The sequence below is a fragment of the Rhinoderma darwinii genome, chromosome 3 (genome assembly GCF_050947455.1).
Source record: "Rhinoderma darwinii isolate aRhiDar2 chromosome 3, aRhiDar2.hap1, whole genome shotgun sequence".
In the NCBI taxonomy this organism is placed as follows: domain Eukaryota; kingdom Metazoa; phylum Chordata; class Amphibia; order Anura; family Rhinodermatidae; genus Rhinoderma; species Rhinoderma darwinii.
In genome coordinates, this window is record NC_134689.1 from 29,883,067 (window position 1) to 29,906,758 (window position 23,692).

At 43.9% G+C, this 23,692-nt stretch overlaps 1 protein-coding gene across 1 annotated transcript in view; it reads right to left on the bottom strand.

Moving 5' to 3' along the window:
- The window catches only part of DELE1 (DAP3 binding cell death enhancer 1), a 41,410-nt gene extending 18,175 nt beyond the window's left edge, over positions 1-23,235 (bottom strand). Inside the window, exons 1-4 of the mRNA XM_075856204.1 lie at positions 23,131-23,235; positions 13,726-13,834; positions 3,961-4,084; positions 1,578-1,716 (exon numbers count right to left, since the gene is read on the bottom strand). Coding sequence (XP_075712319.1) covers positions 1,578-1,716; positions 3,961-4,084; positions 13,726-13,834; positions 23,131-23,161 — 403 coding nt within the window. The 5' untranslated portion in view covers positions 23,162-23,235. The remainder of the gene's footprint in view (positions 1-1,577; positions 1,717-3,960; positions 4,085-13,725; positions 13,835-23,130) is intronic.
- Positions 23,236-23,692: the final 457 nt, after the last annotated feature.

Sequence of the window (23,692 nt, forward strand, 5' to 3'; positions counted from 1 at the left end):
TGGGCGTTGTGTATAGAAGTATCATCCACTTCTCTTCAGAACGCCCAGCTTCTGGCAGTGCAGACACAGCGTGTTCTCGAGAGATCACGCTGTGTCGTCACTCACAGGTCCTGCATCGTGTCAGACGAGCGAGGACACATCGGCACCAGAGGCTACAGTTGATTCTGCAGCAGCATCGGCGTTTGCAGGTAAGTAGCTACATCGACTTACCTGCAAATGCCGATGCTGCTGCAGAATCAACTGAAGCCTCTGGTGCCGACACGATGCAGGACCTGTGAGTGACGTCACAGCGTGATCTCTCGAGAACACGCTGTGTCTGCACTGTCAGAAGCTGGGCGTTCTGAAGGGAAGTGGATGATACTTCTCATCAGAACGCCCAGCTAGTAAAAGTAGTAAAAACGCCCCGATGTACGCACATAATACACGCCCACTTGGACTTTTGCAAGCCTCATTTGCATAACTACAAAAATGGTCATAACTTGGCCAAAAATGCTCGTTTTTTAAAAATAAAAACGTTACTGTAATCTACATTGCAGCGCCGATCTGCTGCAATAGCAGATATGGGTGGCAAAAATCTGGTGACAGAGCCTCTTTTAAGGGGTTTTCCAAGACAAGATCTAAATTTGCTTAAGGCAGTGAATGTGATGAAAGAAACATTACTCAGGTAGCATATTCCCCGCTGCACCAGCGCATTGATTTTGTCAGTCTTTGTTGGGTGACGTGCCCGCCATCCACTGCTTCACCGCTCAGGCCAGTGATTGGCTACAGTGGTCATGTCCAGGTAGTTGGCATGTCATTACTGCATGACCACTAACAAAGACCAGCAGGACCAATGGGGTGGCAGGGAATATACCAGGTGAGTAACGTTTCTAGGGTGGACAGTCAGGGTGGACATCCACTTTAAACGATCAGTGATCTAGCAGTGCTTTCTTCCTCCACTTGACGCTCCACATTGTGTGATTTCCGGTGGAACGACTTTGGGGGGGGGGGGGGGTATAGTGCGTGCAAATATAGGAAGTTATATTCCAAGTAAGTGCATCTTATAGAAAACAATAGATCTATGTGATGGAGTCTGTTCGAGAACACATACTAGTTCTGCCCCAAACTGTCTACGCTGTTTGCAGGTGACGGGTGTTTCTTTTATCTTCTGGCTTTTTATATTTTTGCACTTCTACCAAGCACAAACCATTTTTCTTTCAATAGGTCCCAGAACAACCCCCCTTCCACGATCAGCTGTTATAAAGGTGGGGTAACCCCAGCGCTCCTTGCCTTCGAATTCTCCTCCAAACCCCAAAACAATAAATCTCTAGTGTTTCCTTCTTTCTGGAGAGGAGTTATTTTGCATACGGTGTCCCAATAGTTTTACCAATGATTTCAATGGGACGCACCGAGTCCTCCATAGCAAATGCCTTCAAAGCAATAAGTTTCCTCTCTGTCGAATAGAGGGGGTCCTTTTCAGGGGACCTCAAAATGCCCTAATGGAGCCATTAACAAGGGTTTGTCTGAACCAGGTAACTCCTTGAAAATGTATTATCCTAATCTGACGTAATCCCATAAAAGTAAATAGTCCCACTTACAGAGATTGTTGCACTGGGAGAGAGAAGCGAGGATCTGTTCTAGATAAGTGCGTCGAGGGGCTCTTTCTTCCCGAGTACTGGTAGAGCAATGGAAGGAAATTTGCCGGGCCAAATGCAGGAAAAACACAGCGACTGCCCCCTAAAACAGGACGGAAGGAAGGACGGTAATTATATAGGGGTACATTATAACATCTGCATAAACGGTTTTTCACAACCCATATGTCCAGGTCCTTGTGGTCATATATAAGGTAGAAGCAGCAGGACCTGCGGTCTCTCTCTGACAATTTTGGGAAATACAGGGAAGTCAAATCTATGAGTTCCAGATAAAACGATCCATATTTAGCGCTGAAGCCATAGCTTCCTGCAGACATTTAATTTCCAAGATTCTGTCACAGGAAACTGACAGGAGAGAAGGAAAGGAAAATCACTGCGGTGAGTGTGAGGTTCTGCCCCATCAGCTCCGGATAATACTAATCTTCAGGAGGAATACATTTATCTGCTCCTCCTGCACAGACAGTTTTATCATACTGCCAGCTCTACAGGCGGCTCTCAAACCATCCTCGATCATACCGAGTGGCGGGTATGACTGGCACGGAGAACGACGGGTGAAAACCTGCATACTACTGCTGCTGCATAATAGATTAGGATTCACTGTGCCCACACCCCATGACTGCTGAAATGTATTTTCTGTCTGTATTGTGAAAAAATCAACAATTAACCAAAAAAAAAAAAAGGGAATCACTGCCGATGTATTAGGGTTATAATTGGTGCTCGTCAGGTTCCTCGATGCTAAAATATTAGTATAGGGTGTTACCTCATAAGGACAAACCCTTTTGCAATTGCAGCTGACCCAGCGATTATTTCCAGGGGAAGCTGCAGCTTTCCAGCCATTTGTAGGTCATGATATATTATTACATGGCAGCCGTACAGATAAATTGGGCGGCCATGTAATTCATGGATGAGATGGAGCAGACAGATCGAGAGCAGCTCTTGTTAGTAACTATTTGCTCTGGCTCATGGGGGGGGGGGGGGGGGGGTCTCAAGCAGCGTACCCCTCTCTATAATGTCCATATGCCCCAACAGGTCATATGAAAAAGGAGGCTTTTCTTAGGCCCTGGTCACATCTGCGTCAGAACATTCCGTTGTTCTGCTCCGTCAGAAAGGTAGGAATGCCGATGCAGAGCCACCAGCGCCGATGTGAACAGCCCCTAAGGATTGTCTTACACAGGCCGACGATGTCCGTATAAACGAGCGCCGATCAACGAGACGGCTCGTTGATCGGCGCTCGTTTGCTCCTTTCACAAGAAGCTATGGATGGGGTCGAGCGATTATACATTATAATCATGTCCGCAGCACGTCTCTCTGTTTACACAGGGTTAACGCTCGTTCCCGATAGTTGGCTGGTGTAAAAGGGCCCTTAGTGTAACAAACGCTTTCAATAAATGGATAGAGGTAGCAGCGCTCAGAACGAAGGGCAGGTCCTTTATCGTTGTACATAAAGGGCATAATAAACATCACGTAAACCTACTTTTCAGATCCATCTTTACGGTGTGATCCCGGCCTTCGCAATGTCTTGATTTAAGATCTGCGCAAATTGAATGTATAAAGCTAGTAGCTGCGGGATTACAATATCGCCACAGTTCCCCACGGATTACAGACTGCCAGGAAGAGTCAGATAATAGTCGGACTACAGACTGTCCTAAAACTCTAAGGTCAGCTGCAAAATGGAGAAATGAAGCAACTGATCATTTTTAATGCGTCACCGTTTCCAAAATGGAATATTTTTGCTAACGAACATATTTTTTGGAGATGGTCATAGAAGAAATTATTATAATATTTGGTGTAAATTATTTTCTTACAATGATGGTCCTTATTGCACATGGACTAACCAAGGCTTTATAAATGAACAGTAAGAAATGAAAAGATTCTGATTAATAATGTAGACTGAGATGGGGAATAACATGGCTTGACTGCAGGCAAACTGCAGTGAACGTCCCCTTCTCCGCAGTCGTCCCCTCCCCCTCTCTCCGCAGTCCCCCCTCTCTCCGCAGTCCCCCCTCTCTCCGCAGTCCCCCCTCTCTCCGCAGTCCCCCCTCTCTTTTTTTGTTGTTGCTGCGACTACCGCCACATCGTGTCAAATGCCACGGTTTTGGGATAATCGGGGCAATTGACAACACTGCCTGAATTAACCCTAAATTTGCCCTAAGTTGGGGTCACAGATAAAATAAGTAGACTTGGTTGTATTAATCAGATTTATAATTGAAGGAGATCTAATGAACTAAACCCATAAGAGTGCACCACGATCCTAAAAGAACGATGATGGCGAGGGGAGGGGCCGCATCCAATGAGAACACACTTCGCTAATAGTAAATGTGCCGCGTACCGCTCCAACAGCATCCAGTATGGTGTACTGTGGCAGCTGACCAGTGCAGAACTGAAAGTTTCCTCTTTTCTTCTGCTCCTGTCCATTCTGACCACCATGTTCACCTGAAGACTGAGAGTTGTAGCTGCAAGACACGAAAAAGAAAGTTCTGGTAAAATGTAAGAAGTAAAATAGTAGAATTCATGAAGATAACAGCATCCAGGACACAACATCAGTAACCATGCTGTTAAAGAGGACCGGTCACCTCTCCTCACGGCTCTGTTTTAGTAAATACTTGTATTCCTCATGAAATAACAATTCTGGAACTAATTTTCTCTATGTTGTGCCGTTCCTCTGTTATTCCCCCTGGAAATGTATGAATAAATCTACAGCTGGGTGTGATTATCCTTGTCAAAGGGGCGTGTCACTTAAGTTTCACCGTCGCACTGATTGGACAATGTCAGATTGTGCAGGGACACACCCCCAACTGGCCACACCCAGTTGTCAATTTATTAATTTCTAATAGTATTAAACAGAGGAACAGCAGAACGTAAAGATCTAAGAAAAGATGCTCCAGAATTGTTATAATACATTCAATAATTGAGATGCCCACTAGGGGGCACTGGTAAATAAACTCAAATGTTACATTGGCCAAATACGCAGTAGATATGAATGTGTCAGGTGGTTACTATAAATACAAAGAGAATTACGTTGCATATAATGAATTCATTCTACGTTGCGTGCATACGATAGAAACAAGTATAACATCAGCCTATGATGATTCAGTTTGAATATTCCCCTTTAAATTTGTTCAGTTATCATATAGTCACCCACTCCTAAAACATAGCCGTACTCATTTTGTGGGCGCAATAGACATTCAGCCAATTATTCACATTGAGGAACAAAGTATTTTATGATCATGGTAACATTTATAGGAAGAAAATCATCTGTACAGAGCTAAGACTATATAAACAGGACGCTGGCTATATTTTGTTTCAGCATTTCCCATTTTGCTTACTCTGGGGCTTTACTTTACATGAGTTATTCGGAGGTAGACCTGAGCGAAAGGCTTTTATTCTACGACATGAAACCGAGAGGAACAAGGACATGATCATTAAACCGCACAGAACGCTCATTTTACTGGCGAATGGCGCGATACCAATAACCATTATTGCTTTTTGATTTATTTGTTACTGCTCATTACATTCTGTGCAGTGTGAACGAGGTGACCTTTCCTTAAGAACATTGGAAAGACATTCACCTATTGCTCTCCTGTCAGGATGATTGGTGAAATGGGCTTTCCTAAAGCTCCGAGAGACAACGTAGCTGCAACTTTGCCAACCTGGTATATATATATATAGAGCAAAAAAAATAAATAAATCCATAGCGGAAAAAACAAAAAAAATGAAAAAAAAAACTCACGAAATACGGAACCTCTGGTGCACATTTTGTATTCCTCGTATAACACAATAGTCCATTGTACCTCTATTTCCCCCTGGCCGAATGCATTTCACCCAAGTCAACGATCAATCATGATTTTGAACTAAAATGCTCAATTGCCATTTTTAATGGTGGGGGGGGGGGGGGGGGGGGGGGCTTCTTACTTCACATGGCTAGTCACAATATTAAGAGGTATAGAGGCATGGGGAGGGAGCGCATGAAATACATAAATATGTGGCACAAGTGGAGGTCTTTCACATTTTTTTTTTAGGTGCCACAGTGCCCTTATAGCAGATCCATTGCCTCCATTACAGTATCAGCCACTGGGCCCTCAATACAGAGCCAGTCTGCAACAGTGCACCGATAACGGAACAAGCCCGGAGAGTGCCCCCATAACAGAATCTACAACAGGACCCCTAATAGCAGGTTCTGCCCGTAACATTACCAGAGCCAGCTGCAACAGTGCCCCCATAACAGAAGAAACCTGCAATAATGCCCCCATAACAACATGCAACAACGCCCCGGGAAAGAGGCAGGCTGCAAAAGCAGAAGAGGGACTTAGATGTCTGTGACAGAAGCATGGAGAGGGGGCATCGCACACACCCCAAGATCTTTGAAGAATACCCCTCTAGGTACATCTACCACAGGTTGAAAAAACTATGCCGAGGCACGAAACAGCAATTATAATGAACGACCCTTCTCGCTTATACCACCGTAAACACAAAAACACCACCAAACTACGCTAGAAAACAGGCAAAATATCTGGAGACTGCGGTGTCAGTCGTCTATGGGGAGGTGTCTGAGGAATTTAGTCTCAGGTGACGCACCAGCCCGAACACACAATGGCATTTAAATGAACGTCTAGGAAAGAGAGACGGAGCGGAGTACATTGTATATGTATAAAAAATAAGGCACAGACGGTCACCATAATATGCCAAGCCAGAATACGGCAGACCGGTAGTTAGGAGTCTCCTTTATTCATGAGGGTAGAATTACCCCCCTCTTCCTACATCCGTCACCAAAGGTTTACAGAAACTGTAGATATACAGCGGAAACCCTAGTGTGTACAGCCAGCTAAAAGATGTTTATAAATCATATTGACAGGATAAGCCATAAGGGTTTAAAAGGAGGGGGTCCAACCACTGACACCCCCATCTATCTGTAGAATCAGACCCTCTGTCCCTTATTCTACCAGGCAAGGTCATAGAGACGTGACCGACATTGTGCATGACTCTCTCCATTCAAGTCTACAGGAGTTACAGCAGAGCCAGAGGGGAGACCCCCCACATATGCTGTGTATATAGCGCAAATACACAGTCGAGTCACATTATTATGACCTCCAGCTAATATCCAGCGTAGCCACCGTGTGCAGCACGGACAGGAGCGAGACGGGCTGGGAGTGACTCAATAAGGTGCTGGTCGGTGGTCTCAGGTATCTGGCACCATGCCGACTGCAGAGCATCGCACATTTCCTGGAGGGTGTGTGTGTGGGGGGGGGGGGGGGGGGAATCCATAGAGCGAACAAGACGATGGAGGTCCCACAGATGCTGAATTGGGTTCAAGTCTCTCGAATTAAGGGCCGGGTAAGTGCTTGGAAGTCTTGGTCGTGCTCCTCCAACCACTGTCCCACATTTCTTGCCGTGTGACATGTCGCATTGTCTTGCTGAAAGATTCCATCTGACCCAGGGAAGACAAACAGTATGTGTGTGTGGACATAGGGCTGGGCAATTATGACCTAGATCAAAATCACGAATAATTGAACATGTAACCTCAATTACCATTATTGATTATTTAGGCTACACCCCTTTTTGCATGCCACACCCCCTATTTCCATGCTACGCCACTGAATTTATATTTATCCCCTGAGCCTGCTGTATACTACTGTATATAATATACCCCGACACTGCCCCCACACAGTATAAAGGCCCCCATGCTGTATAATGCCCTCTCAATTTCTCCCAATAGCGCCTTATAAAAATAATACTATACATACTCGCCTAACCCCGTTGCAACGACGAGTGGAGGAGATCCCTCTGCTTCTCTGGTCTGTGCGGCACGGTCAGGGGAGATGACATCACTGCCTTGCATCCGGTGATATAGTGAATGGTCCCCTGCTCTACGATTGGATACAACGGTATCTGCGTCCTGATGATGCAGATACAGATTAAACCGGGAGAAGATAATTGATAAAACAGAAATCCGCAAGATGACGTTGATTTAATTGTGCTGAATTTCGATTTTTTTTTTTCTGATTAATTGCCCAGCCCTAGGTGGACGTGATCTGCAACGATGGATTCATACCCAAATTGGCACAGAGTGCCTTCCACATGGATGAGTGGCCCAGAGAATGCCATGAAAAAATTCCCCAGACTGTAACGCTGCCGCCACCAGCTTGTGTTCTTTCAGCAATGGTTGCAGGCTGTTTGTTCTCTGATGTTTCGCGCCTGACACGCCAACGTCTATCCGTTCGATAAAGCAGGAAACGTGACTCATCGGAGAAGTCAACTCTTTGCCAATCATCTGTGATCCAATTCCAAAACTGCTGTACAAATTGAAGCCTTTTTTTCCTCGATGCACAGGAGTTAGTATAGGAGCAGTACAAACGAAAATATTCCACAGCACTGGACCACAGAAGGGGTGCACGCCTCCACTAGACCACAGAAGGGGTGCATGCCTCCACTAGACCACAGAAGGGGTGCACGCCTCCACTAGACCTGGTCCACGATATCAGGCACACAATGATAGACAGCGAGGCAGCACTTCCAAAAATATGAGCTTTTGATCACCTGTGCACGGGTGATTAACCCCTTCCCGCACCTGGACGTAACTGTACGTCCGCGCTTTAACAGTTAACCGCCGCGCGGCACTACACCGCAGCGGCGGTTAACTGTGCAGGGTGTCAGCCCTGCTCTCCCCGTTGCCGATCAGCGGCCTGTCGCCGCTGAAATCGGCAATTAACCCCTTCGATGCGGTGGTCGATTGCGATCACCACATCGAAGAGGTTTACAGCGGATCGGCAGCCCCCCACATGTATTTGCGGGGGCTGGCGATCCTTATCATGGCAACCAGAGGCCAGACAATGACCTCCGGGTTGCCATGTACGGAAGCCTCGGAGGATCAGCCTCCGGCCGTTCCTCCTCTGCTTCCTGTCAGTGTGACAGTCACGTCACAATGACAGTTAGAACACATTACACTACGTGTGTAGTGTAATGTGTTCCAGCAGCGATCAGAGCTGCCAGTCTAAGTGTCCCCTAGTGGGACAAGTAAAAAAAGTAAAAAAAAGATAATAAAAATGTTTTTAAAAAGTGTAAAAATAAAAGTTAGAAGTGACATAAACAAAGAATGCTTTTTTTCCTATAATAAGTCTTTTATTATAGGAAAAAAATTAACACGTTAAAAAAAGTACACATATTTGGTATCGCCGCGTTCGTAACGACCCCAACTATAAAACTGTAATATTATTTTTCCCGCACGGTGAACACCGCAAAAAAAATAAACAAAAAACAGTGCCCGAATCACAATTTTTTGGTTACCAACCCTCCCAAAATATACAATAAAAAGTGATCAAAAAGTCGCACGTACGCCAAAATGGTACCAATACAAACTACATCCCGTCCCGCAAAAAACAAGCCCTTACAGCGCTTTTTTGACTGAAAAATAAAAACGTTATGGCTCTCAGAATACGGTGACACAAAAATGTATTTATTTTATAAATAAGTGATTTTATTGCACAAACGCTGCAAAACGTAAAAAAATTATATACATCTGGTATCGCCGTAATCGTATCGACCCGCAGAATAAAGTATAATGGTCATTTATAGCCCAGGGTGAAGGCCATAAAAAAAACAAATAAAAAACATTGTCAGAATTGATGGTTTTTGGTCACCTTGCTTGCCAAAAAATGGAATAAAACGTGATCCAAAAAATTTCTGGTACCCCAAAATGGTACCAATGAAAACTACAGATTGTCCCGCAAAGAATAAACCCTCACACGGCTCCGGTGGAGAAAAAATATAACAGTTCTGGCTCCCAGAATATGGCGATGCAAAATGTGCAGAGTGTCCAAAAGCGGATAAGATCGGGCGCCATTTATCAGTGCGACACCGGCCACACATCTGCGGATTATTATTTATTTACTGCATTATTATACCCTCTTATTATACCCTGATGTACCCCGCACAGATAACATGTACCCTGATGTACCCCGCACAGATAACATGTACCCTGATGTACCCCGCACAGATTACATATACCCCCACATTATAAACTGAAACACCAGTAAAACCCCAAACAGAACAACTACCAAGCTACATCTGCGCCCCAAAAGCCAAATGGCGTTCCCTCCCTTCTGAGCCCTGCAGCGTGCCTAAACACCAGTTTACGTCCACAGATATGGCATCGCCATACCCGGGAGAACCCGGTTAATATTTTATGAGGTATTTGTCTTCAGTGGCACAAACTGGGCATAACATGTAGTGCACTAAAATGGCATATGAGTGGAAAATTGTAATTTTCACTCCGCACCATGCGCTGCGCATTAACCCCTGCGCGCACCATGACATAGCATGTCTTAGTGTGGGGGGTGATGTATGGAGCGTCTCACGTGAAAAATAAAGAATTTAAAACTGCAAAATCGCTGTTTTTTTGGTCACCTTGGCTCTACCTAAAAATGTAATAAAAAGTGCTCAAAAAGTTGTATGTACAAAAAATGGTACCAATAAAAACGACCGCTCGTCCCTCAATAAATAAGCCCTCATACCGCTCTATTGACTGAAAAATAAAAAAGTTGTGGCTCTTGGAACGCGGGGAGGAAAAAACTAAAAAGGAAAAGAAAAAAATGGATCAGTCCAGAAAGGGTTAATTACTTTCTAATGAAAAACCATTTATGACCACTCATGGGGTATTGCCGTACTCGGGAGAAATTGCTTTACAAATGTTGGGGTGCATTTTCTCCTTTGTGAAATTGAAAAAAAAAATCAACATTTTAGTGGAAGAAATGTTGATATTAATTTTTCATGGCCCAATTCTAATAAATCCTGCAAAAGACTTGTGGGGTCTAAATTCCCACTATATCCCTAGATAGATTCTTTAAGTGGTGTAATTTCCACTTTTGGGGGGTTTCCACTGTTTTGGCCTCTCAGGGGTTTAGCAAATGCGACATGGCACCCAAAAACCATTTCAGCTAAATTTGAGCTCCAAAAGCCAAATAGCGCTCCTTGCCTTCTAAGCCCCGCTGTGGGTCCAAACAGCACTTTATTACCACATATGGCGTATTTACGTAATCGGGAGAAATAGTTTTACAAATGTTGGGGTGCTTTTTCGCCTTTATTCCTTGTAAAAATTAAAAATGGCTACCTTTTTTCAGAAAAAGATTTTTACCTTTACAGAATAATTCCAATGAATTCAGCAAAACAACCGTGGGGTCAAAATGCTAATTATACCCCTAGATAAATTCCCTGAGGGGTGTAGTTTCCAAAATGGTCACTTTTGGGGGTCTTTATTGTTTTGGCCCTACAAGACCTCTTCAAACCTGACATGGTACCTAAAATATATGCTAAAAAAAAGGAGGCCCCAAAATCCACTAGGTGCTCCTTTGCTTCTGAGGCCGGTGTTTCAGTCCATGACCGCACTAGGGCCACATGTGGGGTATTTCTAAAAACTGCAGAATCTGGGCAATAAATAATAAGTTACATTTCTCGGGTAAAACCTTCTGTGGTACAGAAAAAAATGTATTACAAATGAATTTTGTAAAAAAAAAATGAAATTTGTAACTTTCACCTCTACTTTGCTTTAATTCCTGTGAAACGCCTAAAGGGTTAATACACTTTCTGAATGCTGTTTTGAATACTTTGAGGGGTGCAGTTTTCAAAATGGGGTGATTTATGGGGACTTTCTAATATATAAGGCCCTCAATGCCACTTCAGAACTGAATTGGTCCTTGTAAAAATCGCCTTTTGAAATTTTCTTGAAAATATGAGAAATCGCTGCTAAAGTTCTAAGCTTTGTAACGTCCTAGAAAAATAAAAGAATGTTCAAAAAATGATACCAACATAAAGTAGACATATGGGGAATGTTAACTAGTGACTATTTTGTGTGGTATTACTATCTGTTTTACAAGCATATACATTTAAATTGAGAAAAATGCTAATTTTTGCAAATTTTCTCCAAATCTTGGTGTTTTTTACAAATAAATATTGAATTTATCAACCAAATTTTTTCACTAACATAAAGTACAATATGTCACGAGAAAACACTCTCAGAATCGCTTGGATAGGTAAAAGCATTCCGGAGTTATTACCACATAAAGTGACACGTCAGATTTGAAAAATCGGCTTCGTCCTGAAGGCCAAAACAGGCTCAGTCCTGAAGGGGTTAAAAGCTTATATTTTTGAAAGTGCTGCCTATCTTTGTTTAGTATAGGAGCAGTGACCATCCGTAGTAGGGTTTGCAGAACTGTTGTTTTAGACACACGTCTGGTAGCCCTCTGGTTGATTTTCACGGTGAGCTGCTCCACTGTAGCGTGTCGTTCGGCCCTCGTAGCCGAGGTTCACCTCTCACATCAATGGCACATGATGCTCCAAAGTTTCCACGTCAGTTATTCCCAATGGTGCCATTTTTCCACTCACAATACACTTTCACCACAGCAACAAGCGAACAGTTCACAAACTGCGATGTGTGAGAAATACTGCCGCCCTAGGCCCGAAAGCCAATAATCATCCCTTTTTGCCACTCTGATAAATCGCCCCTCTTAGCCATGGCAACAATGAGTGATATGTGTTCAGACAGCCTATCCCACACCTTATATACCCACCAAGCCAACCCATGCCACATCACTTCCTTATTGGGCTACTCGCTGCGAACGTCGAAAGTAGGAGGTGGTTATAATAATGTGACTCGACCGTGTAGAAGATCGGAAAACCCCTTTAAAGGATATGTAAACCTTTGAGATACATGATAGAGATAGAGATAGAATGTGTATCTCAAATAGTGAATTTTTTAAAAATAAAAACCAATAAGGGCCTGTTCACATCAGCGTGGCGTTTCCATTGAGGGGTTCCGTTGGAGCTTTCCGTCGGGAGAACCCCTCAACCGAAAGGCAAACGGAAACTGTAGCTTCCCTTTGCATCACCATTGATACGGATACTTTGCTGATGGTTTCTGATTGTCACTGTTGTGAACAGGTTCCGTTTTTTTTATGGAATCAATAGCGCAGTCGAATTGTTCACAACGGTGACAAATGGAAGCCATTAGCAAAGTATCCGTCACCATTGAGATCAATGATGATGCAAACGGAAGCTATGGTTTCCATTTGCCTTTCTATTGAGGGGTTCCCCCGACGGAAAGCTCAGACGGAACTCCTCAACGGAAATAAACGCTGATGTGAACACAGCCTTAAAAAGTTGCTTAAAACAGCATGATACATTGTTTTATTAGAAAAAAAAAAAAAGTGTTCAAAGATTTACATAGCCTTTAAGAACGAGATGCACAGACTCGCAGTGTAAGAATGCGGCCAAAAGTGTTACCCGACACCTTGCACAATCAGGAATCACAACACCCACATCAGGTATGTGTACAACTGTGCCGCTTCTACTAAATGTCATTTTTACAAGTCTACATGTACAGAATATAGACGACATTTACATGGGGCAGTACTGGGGGCACATACGATCCAGACGACTATACTGCGATTATATTGACCTCTGCTTATACAAGTGCGGAATAATCATACGAGTTCAATGGCATCGGACCTTCAGCCCTCGCCAGCGTCTGACAGAGAAATCAGTCACATTACTAGTCCAGATTCTACACGCGGTTGTAAATTGATGTTCAGTCAAGAACCCATTTTCTATTCAAGTTAAAGCGACGCTCCAGTCAAAAACAAAACACCGCAAAATGCTAGCTAACATACCTGGCGGCCTTCTCCTGCTGGTTCCTGGCTCCATCCCCACCTGCCGGTCCCCGTTTTCTGGTTTCCAAGATGACCGCATCTGTCTCATACGGGGAGCGTTGTCTGCAAGTCTGAGACACCGCAGCTCTGGGTGTCTGCGCGGTGTCCATTCCAAACAACGGGAAGCGGAACGTGGGAACGGAGCCAGGAACAAGCAGGAGAAGGCCACCAGGTATGTGAACCAGAATTCTTGCAGTTAATAGTTTTTTGTTTTTGACTGGACCGTTGCTTTAATGTCATGGTACCTGTCAAAGAATGGTGAAGGGGCAAGATGACACGGGCACCGTAGAAGACCTTCTAACCCCAACTGAAGTCAGCCGTCAACACAAACTCTGGGGTTGACGTGAATAGTTTTTCCCATATTTTTCAGTAATATTTATTATGTATTTTTCACGTACCTTCTGCTACCTGCATTCTGCCCCAAGGGAATCAAGGATGAAGGATTCAGTGCTTCAGCTTCCCCATGTACACAACCCTGGACGTTGGCTGCATGGAAGCGGTTCAGGGCTGAAAACAAAAAGAAAATGTTACCACAGTCATAAACTCGAACGTATGGATTTTCTTTAGGGCTCATGCACACTTCTGTGCGCCATCCTTTTTTTTTTTTAACGGATAGAACGCTGACCTATTAATTTCTATGGTCCTATTCCTGTCCGTTTATGTGGATCGGTCTCGCCCGTTCTAGCCTGTGGGTCCATACAAAAAAAAAAATGTACCGCACACGGAGTGGATATCGCTATTTATTGCACCTGAGCCCTCTCCCTCTGCAGCATTCTTGACTTGTCTGCGTCCTGTTGGGAACGGGTGTCTACCAACCCATTTAGTAAAAATTGCCGTTTTTTGAAATATGCAAGACACATGGACGCAAAATACGGAGAAAAAGGAACGGATGCGGAAAGAACACGGAAACCATACGGATATCAAAACGGACACTGGGATCCATTTTTACGGCCATATAAACGGTGAAGGATTTACACTGTGCACGAGGTCTTAGGTTACACAAAGCGCAGCAAGCAAACGTATTGTAGGAAAGGTTCACCTATATATAGTGGGGAGTCATTTTGTGGGGTCAATCGATACTAAAAGGTTGTGGGTTGTTTTTTTTAAAGAAAATAAAGCTTATTAATTGTAGAACTAAATTCACTTTGGACAGATTTACTAAGACTGCCGTTTCATACACCAGTCTTCGCTTTCTGCTCCGCTGGAGTAAGATGTGACAGATTAAAAGGAACACATCTCTTAATAAATCTGCCGCATCTTTACACCGACTTTGCACCGCCCCCTATTGGACATAAAATAAAAAAAGAATGTTACCTCACCGCTCGTCTTCTCACCTACGGGGCCCTTCAGGTTCCCTCAGCATGCCACGGCTATTATATGCGATGCGACATTCAACGTCCTGAGTGCTGCGTCTCATACAATGTCATGACGCTGCCCGACGTTGAATAAGCCATGGTCGGGAGAGAGCCCGAGGGGACCCAGAGGTGGGAAACGAAAAAGGAGCGGTGAGCTGAGCACAGATATTGTTTTATATTTTATGATTTGGGGGGAGGGGGAGGAAGAGTAGTCAGGCCGGGAAGAGGGGTACAAGGTACGATTCTTGGCATGGGCCTCTGCCTTGTTACACCTCAGTGAATTCTACACCAACTTTTGGGCCTCTGCTATTTTTCTACGCCAGTTATTGGTCACGTACAATTGATAACGTGACAACTGAAGATAGAGCACGAATACATTTAAAATGGTTGTCCACTCGATGGTCGACAACCACAAGGTTCTCCACCGGAACTCTGAAACTGCGATCAGAAGGAAGTGCTCTGCTGGGGAACTCCTCCATTAAGCAGAGTTTTGCAGGTGTTACATGGATGGCTATTCAATTGCAAGGGGGCTGCAGCACGGGAAACGTATAGCGAGCAGCAGTTTACCCTGGCAATAAAGAAGCTGAACCAGCAGTGATGAGCTGGCGCAGCGAATTCCATAACGCCACCTCTGCATTCATTCATTCTCAGCCCGGATGTGGCGGCCGTCTCACCAGGGGTGATGGGGGTCGCGTGACCTCCATTCTCGAGATCGATGCGGGACCCAGCTCCGGAACCCACATCTAACAGACCTTTATGGCAAATCCTGTGGATGGGAATAACCCTTTAATGACAGCCCTGTATAAATATCCCAGCCATTTAGATGGTAGCTCCGCTAGTTTCATCCTACAGTAAGGAAATCACCCTGGCAATGGTTCTATATCGCGCTGTAATTACAAGTACTGAACAGATGGCCGTCCATCTAGAGATTACGAGACGGGATGTGGAGCCAAAACAATCATGAAAGAAGTGCCAAGTAAATTTTTTTTATTCTTAATTTACATCCAATTATCGAGACAGAAAAAGTACTCGGTGTTTAGACGTGTAGATTGTAATCTCCACGCCGCCTGTGCGGCCCTACAAACGGGTATCTTCTAAGAATATTTACACTGGCGTTACATGGCGACTTCATACACCGTGTTTCTCGGTTGCTAAAATCCAGCAATGTCAGAAGCCAAGGTAAACTTCACTAGACATTTATATTACAGGCTACGTACTCCGTCACAACCATTTTTATGGTTCCAATGTTTCAAACATGAAGCAACTTTGCAAATAGTCCATTAAAAAAGTCTAATCGTTTTGTGTGTACAGCGTCCATGCAGATCTATGTGTCTCTATGTAACAAACCCCTTTGTAGTCTGATCCTGAAGTTATTCTCCCGTCCATCTGACCTCTACTTTTGCTAACGTACATGTGGTTGATAAGAAGAAAGGGACAGATGGAAATATGACTGCAGGTGACTATTAGGGTATGTGCACACACACTAATTACGTCCGTAATTGACGGACGTATTTCGGCCGCAAGTACCGGACCGAACACAGTGCAGGGAGCCGGGCTCCTAGCATCATAGTTATGTACGCTTAGAGTATGGAGTAATACAAAAAAAAAATTATTGCAAAAGTGGACATTCCCTTTACTTTTTTATACCAGTGTAAAAGGGAAAAAATTAGACCCGGATTATATCAATGCTGTACAGTGAAAGTTATGCAATTAGACAGACCAGAGGCCTGGGACTGCACTGTTACGGAGAACTAGGGACCCAAAATGCAGCCGCTCTCCAAAGAGGAGTTAGCTGGATCGTCTCATTCATTTCTGAGGTGAGCGGCTGCAAAGACGCAACCAACTTTCTGACCAAGAACGGGATTTATCCGACAATAGATGATCCTAGAGCTGCCCCCGTCTCCAGACGTGCTATTCTGACATGGTCACATGACATCAAAAATAGGCAACCAAGTACAGCATGAAGTATATCAATGGGGGTCATAATCCTTTAGTGACCACAATACGCCTTTTTACGGTAGTAACTAAGGGGCCTTAGGTTAGGACGGCGCACTAGTCTAAGCGCTACTAGGTGGTCCCGTGCCGGTCAGAACTGGTGCACGCCGATCTAATGACATTCGAGCTCAGCCGGAAAAGGAGGTCCAGGCCATTTAACCACTTCGATGCCACAGTCAAGTCACCTAAGTGGTTAACGGAGGGAGCTCCGTCCAGAGGTGCCAATGGATTGCCCCAACAGCTGGGTCCCTAACAATGGCTTCCAGGTCTGCAATGTACAGAAGGCCCTGCCACTGGCGTGTAATACTGAAAGGCATAACACACTGAAATACAGAAGAATTGCAATCTATTATAGAAGCGACAAGACAATCATATTTTCAAGTCCCCTACTGGGCCAAAAAAAAAAGTAAAATATGTCAAATATTCAAGAAACTGTTTAAAAAAATAAATAAAAAAAAATTTTCTTTTTACTTAGGCCCTGTTCACATGGAAGATTTTGCAGGCAGAAAAAAAATCTGCCTCAAAATTCCTTCGGGAAAAAGCCACTTCGATATCAGCGCCAAAAAACTGAACTGAGCCTTACAAAAGATCTTTATTTTTAAAAAAACAAATAAATAGAAAAATACTACACACCGTTTAAAGAGGAGCTCTCCTGACATGTCTGTTTTAGTCATTTATTGTAATTCCTATTAAAAAAAACAAAAACTATTCTGGTGCAGCTCTTCTTAGAACTGTGCCGTTCCCCTGTTACTCCTCATAGAAATTTATGAATAAATTGACAACTGGGTGATACCAGATGAAGGGTGTGTCCCTACACAGACCGACCATGTCCAATCAGTGCTGACAGTGTCAGTCCGTGTAGGGACACACCCCTTTGAAAAGGGGCAATGGTAACACCCAGTTGCTAATTTATTCATAAGTTTGCAGGAGGAATAACAGGAATGGCAAAACACAGAGTTCTAATAAAAGATGTCAGGAGAGGTGACCGGTCCTGTTTAATTACAAGTTATAACATATTGTATCCACGTCATGGATCAGTCCCCTAAAACGTGGCAGTTCAGTAAAAAAAACAACAAGTTGTGTAACGGACGTACTGAATAAACACAAGCGGCTGGAAGATCAAGGTCAGATGGAAGATCAAGGTCAGGCAGGATTATATATTACACATGCAGATCGAGCGCACCTTTTCCTCTGCGTGAGGATTAACAACTCAAGTATTTTCTTTTGCGATTGATTTTGGGGATATACATACACACACACACACACACAACACATACTGGACAGTTTAACCCCTTAATGACCAGCCTATTTTAAACCTTAATGACCAGGCCATTTTTTACGTTTTTCCATCGTCGCATTCCAAGAGCTATAACTTTTTTATTTTTGCGTCGACATAGCTGTATAAGGTCTTGTTTTTTGCGGGACAAGTTGTATTTTTTAATAGCACCATTTTTAGGTACATATTATTTATTGATTAACTTTTATTCACTTTTTTTTTGGGGGGGGGGGGGAATAGAAAAAACCTGAAATTTCGCCACTCTTTTTCTTGTCTTAAATCTACGCCGTTTACCGTGTAATATAAATAACACAATAACTTTATTCAGCGGGTTGTTACGATTGCAACGATACCAAATTTGTATAGTTTTTGTATGTTTTACTACTTTACACAGTAAACGCTTTTTTTTCAAAATTATTTGTTTTTGTGTCTCCATATTTGAAGAGCCGTAACGTTTTTATTTTTTCACCGATGCGGTTGTATGAGGGCTTTTTTTTTTGCGGGAAGACTTGTAGTTTTTATTGGTACCATTTTGGAGTAGATGCGACTTTTTGATCACTTTTTATCACATTTTTTTAAAGCCAGGATTCACAGAAAACAGCAATTTTTTCATAGTTTTTTATTAAATTTTTTACGGCGTTCACCGTGCGGGTTAAATAATGTAATAGATTTATAGTCGGGGTCGTTACGGACGCGGCGATACCAAATATGTGTAACTTTATTTTGGATTTTTAATAGTAAAGCATTTTGTAAGGGGAAAAGCTGGGTTTTTCAAATGAACTTTATTAAACTTTTTTACTAGTCCCACTAGGGGACTTTAATATGCGATTCTCCGATCGCTATTATAATACACTGCAATACTTTTGTATTGCAGTGTATTACTGCCTGTCCATTTAAAACGGACAGGCATCTGCTAGGTCATGCCTCCGGCATGATCTAGCAGGCATTCGCTCCAGGCAGACCTGGGGGCCTTTATTAGGCCCCCGGCTGCCATTGGAGACACAGACACTAGGCGATCGTATCACCGGGATGAGAGAGAGCTCCCTCCCTCTCTCCAAAACCACTCAGATGCGGTGCACGCTATTGTGCACCGCATCTGAGGGGTTAAACGGGTGAGATCGATACTTATATCGATCTCACCCGGCAGAGCAGGGACGCCCTCCGCAGCCTCTGGCAGCTGAGAGAAGGGAGATTTGACGGCTCCCTGCTCTGTTTACTTTATCCTGATGCAGTGCCGTAAAAAGGCATATGCATCAGAATAAAGCCCGTTAGTGGCCGCCGTTAAAAGGCGTATTGGCGATCACTAACGGGTTAAAGAGGCTCTGTCACCACATTATAAGTGGCCTATCTTGTACATGATGTGATCGGCGCTGTGATTTAGATTACAGCAGTGTTTTTTTATTTAGAAAAACGATCATTTTTGGCGGAGTTATGACCTATATTAGATTTATGCTAATGAGTTTCTCAATGGACAACTGGGCGTGTTTTACTATATGACCAAGTGGGTGTTGTACAGAGGAGTGTATGACGCTGACCAATCAGTGACCAATCAGCGTCATGCACTTCTCCCCATTCATTTACTCTGAAGATAGCGATATATCTATATCGCTATGTGCAGTCACATAAACACACTATAACATTACAGTGTCCTGACAGTGAATAGACATTAATAGACATTACCTCCAGCCAGGAAGTGATGTGTATTCAGAATCCTGACCACTTCTGTAGCGTCTCTGTGATTTACAGCACAGCAGGCGTAGTCTCGTGAGATTACGCTGTAAACTGTCATTCACAGTGAGATCTCGCTGTGCTGTAAATCACAGAGACGTGCAGAGAAGTGTCAGGATTCTGAATACACATCACGTCCTGGCTGGAGGTAATGTATATTCATAGTCAGGACACTGCAGTAATGTTATAGTGTGTGTATGTGGCCGCACATAGCGATATAGCTATATCGCTATCTGCAGTGTAAATGAATGGAGAGAAGTGTATGACGCTGATTGGTCACTGATTGGTTAGCGTCATACACTCCTCTCCACAACTCCCACTTGGTCATATAGTAAAACACGCCCAGTTGTCCATTGAAAAAGTCATTAGAATAAAGCTAATATAGGTCATAACTCCGTCAAAAATTATCGTTTTTTCTGAATAAAAAAACACTGCTGTTCTCTACATTACAGCGCCGATCACATCATGTACAAGATAGGCCACTTATAATGTGGTGACAGAGCCTCTTTAAGGGCTCATGCCCGAAGGCATATTAAGGCTATGTTCACACGGGGTATTTTGCCGAGTTTTTTGACGCGGAAACCGCGTCGCAAAACTCGGCAAAAACGGCCCGAGAACGCCTCCCATTGATTTCAATGGGAGGCGTCGGCGTCTTTTTCCCGCGAGCAGTAAAACTGCCTCGCGGGAAAAAGAAGCGACATGCCCTATCTTCGTGTGCTTCCGCCTCTGACCTCCCATTGACTTCAATGGGAGGCAGGAGAAAGAGTATTTCTCGCTCGCGGCGCTCAATGGCCGCGGGTGAAAAACGGCGCGATAATCGCCGCGAAAATCGGCGTGCAGGGAGAGGAATATCTGCCTCAAAGTTCCAAACGGAATTTTGAGGCAGATATTCCTCCCCCAAAATACTCCGTGTGAACATAGCCTAAAGAGGTTTTCCCAGAATCATAAATTATAACCTATCCACAAGATAGTTATAATTTCCTGATCACCGAGCGCGCCACTTCTGGGACCCCCACCAATTGGGAAGACAGGGGTCCCAAACCCACCGTTCCTCTTCACTGCTCGACCGCACTGACGACGACACTGCGGGTTGCCACTCCATTCAAAGTCTATGACAAAGACGGAAACAACAGAGTATAGCGCTCGGCTGTTTCTGTCAGTCCCATAGACACTAATGTATGCAAATTTGTGGCACGGTCCTCATAGAAGTAGGTCTTCGAACTGCTTATGGGAACAGTAGAGAACGGAGGAATTATCCTAATCTATAATCTGCCAGTCCAACTGGTGCTCTCTCCGTAGCTCTGGCGCTATATGCCATGAAGTCATATTGATACTGGCGCAACGGACTGAAGGCCCAGCAAGATCACATTTTTAAATTCCCAGAAATCTGGATTTTCTCTGCAGCAAACCACAGCCTGTCAACGGAGACGCTGTCACTACATCGTAACATGTCAGTCACTACGGAGGACACGTAAACCGGATCTGCAGGACTGCTGTATACTGCAGAGGGCCCAACCTTTTCAGGCTCGAGGCATCCCTGGAAAAAAAAAAATTCCTCAGGGCACCCCTACCAAAAATTGTTTACAAAAAGACAAAAAACAGCCAAAAACAAACACTACACTCTTTTAGGGTATGTTCACACACTTAACCAAAAACGCCTAAAAATACGGAGCTGATTTCAAGGGAAAACAGCTCCTGATTTTCAGACGTTTTTTTTATTCAAATTCACATTTTTCGCGGCGCTTTAAACGCCCGTTTTTGGAGCCGTTTTTCCATAGAATCTATGAAAAACTGCTCCAAAAACGGCTGCGTAAAAAACGCCCCGTCTGCTTCAGATTTTTTGGGACGTTTAAGGCCCGAAAAATGGCTGAAAACACTCTGTGTGAACATTTGGTGATGTCAATTTATGAAAGAAATTTCAAGGAGGAATAACAGAGGAACGGCACGACGTAGAAATCTAAGAAAAGATGCCCCAGAATGGCTCTTTCATGGGGAATAGTAGAAGTATTTATTAAAACAGACATGTCAGGAGAGGTGAGAGTTCCTCTTTAAATGAAGCGTTCCTTATAGTGTCTAGGTTAATGGAGCGACCAATTCCATAATTATCTAAGGTAGTGAAGGGGTTAATGGTGGTCCCGGGTAGAGAATTGGTTAGTACCTGGCGTCCAGTAGTTTACTTCTCGTCAGCACACTTACGGTTTCAAGAGCCTTTGACACCCATTGAAATCAACTGGCTGGGATTGGAGCCATTTCTTGGAGCCAATTGCGCAGCAGTTTCCGCTTAAAAAAACGGCATGTGCACGAACCCATACATTCTCTCCCCACATTATTTAAGCCTCGACTCCATCAGATGCCGCATATCATACAATGGCCCTCTGGGTTCACACGACCACATTAACGTCCGTAAAGGACGGACGTATTTCGGTTATGTACGACGCTAGGAGTCCCTGCCTCTGCGTGGAACTACTGTCCCGTACTGAAAACATGATTACAGTACGGGACACTTGTCCTGCAACGAGGCAGGGACTCCTAGCGTCGTACATAACTATGATGCTAGGAGCCCGGCTCCCTGCACTGAGTTCGGTCCGGGACTTCCGGCTGAAATACGTCCGTCCATTACGGACGTTAATGTGCTCGTGTGAACCCAGCCTAATTGTCAAGTATGAAAAACGTTGTTATCATAAATCCTTCCATTAAAAACTAAAGGCTCTGTGCACATCACGGATTTGGCCTACGTTTAACGTATACGCTGGAGAGGGGTGCAGGGTCTTCCCATAATCACACACACCTAATAAGTTTGGCACATCTTTGGCTGTCCGTGCAACAGAAATCCACATCTGCGTCTGCTACGAGCACGTATAGATTTGCGCAATAATTTATGCCAGGCCCTGTCGTAAATAACAATAAATCTGCGTCCGAATGCCGGGCCCCTTTGGCTAAACCTCACCCTCTTATCTCACTACTTTTGGAAAGTGGTGAAAAAAGTTGCATATTTTAGCGCAACTATTTGCGAATTTTTTTTAGGCCAGAAAACTGAAATAAACTTTTGGATAATTGCCGATTGTTGGAATAGGCAGAAAGATTACGCCATCTATAGTGGACAGTAAGTCCTCCATATTGCTCTACATGTAAATAGCAGGACAATCTTACACTGTGCGGATCACAATGACAGGTGGTGACAGTCAGACATCTCTCCATTTATGCCCAGTCTGTATAATAATAATACATCTATGTGAGGTAATGACTTCTACAAGATCAGAACGATCAGATCGTTGTCAGATTGTATTAGATCAGATCGCGTGTAGATTCGCAATATCCCCCGTGGCATTCCGGAACACGACAAACACGCGGACTCTCATAACACAATGCAACAGTGCAAGCCCAGCAAATAACGGAGAATCCCACCAGCCCCTGACACCTACGGCACCCGAGTCAGCTGTCACACTCACCCCTAGACAGGAGCCCTTGAAACCGCCACATTACTACCACCGTCCCGATCACAGGACTTCAGACGCTACTACGCACGCGCATGCTGTCGAGTTGCCTGTAATAGAGTTCAGAAAGCTAGTATAGAATGTCTTCAATGTCCCTGAAAATAGGCGGGACCGGAGGACTAAAAGAAGTGTTGGATTTTGGATGCGTTGGAGGCCATATTTGAGTCTGGCAGTGTAATTTTTCATTTGTAAAATCTTGTAAAATTGATAAATAACATCTGAGTAATACCGTATCTTCATGTTGTTGTATTTCCCGTATAAAATACCTTGTCAGTAAATTTAAGTTAGATGAATTAGGCAAGATTTGGTTTTATGCATGAAAACGGTGCTTACTAAAATGTCAATGTTACCCATAGCGACTATTTTTTTATTTTTTTCTTCAGAGCAAAAATGAAAGACTATCTGGTTGCTATGGGTAACTGATCTCCACTGAACATGTTTACAAGCTATATGTAAGGCTCTGTTCACACTACTGCTTTTCCCGTTCTGTCAGGGGCTCTGATATTTTTGCAGGTCC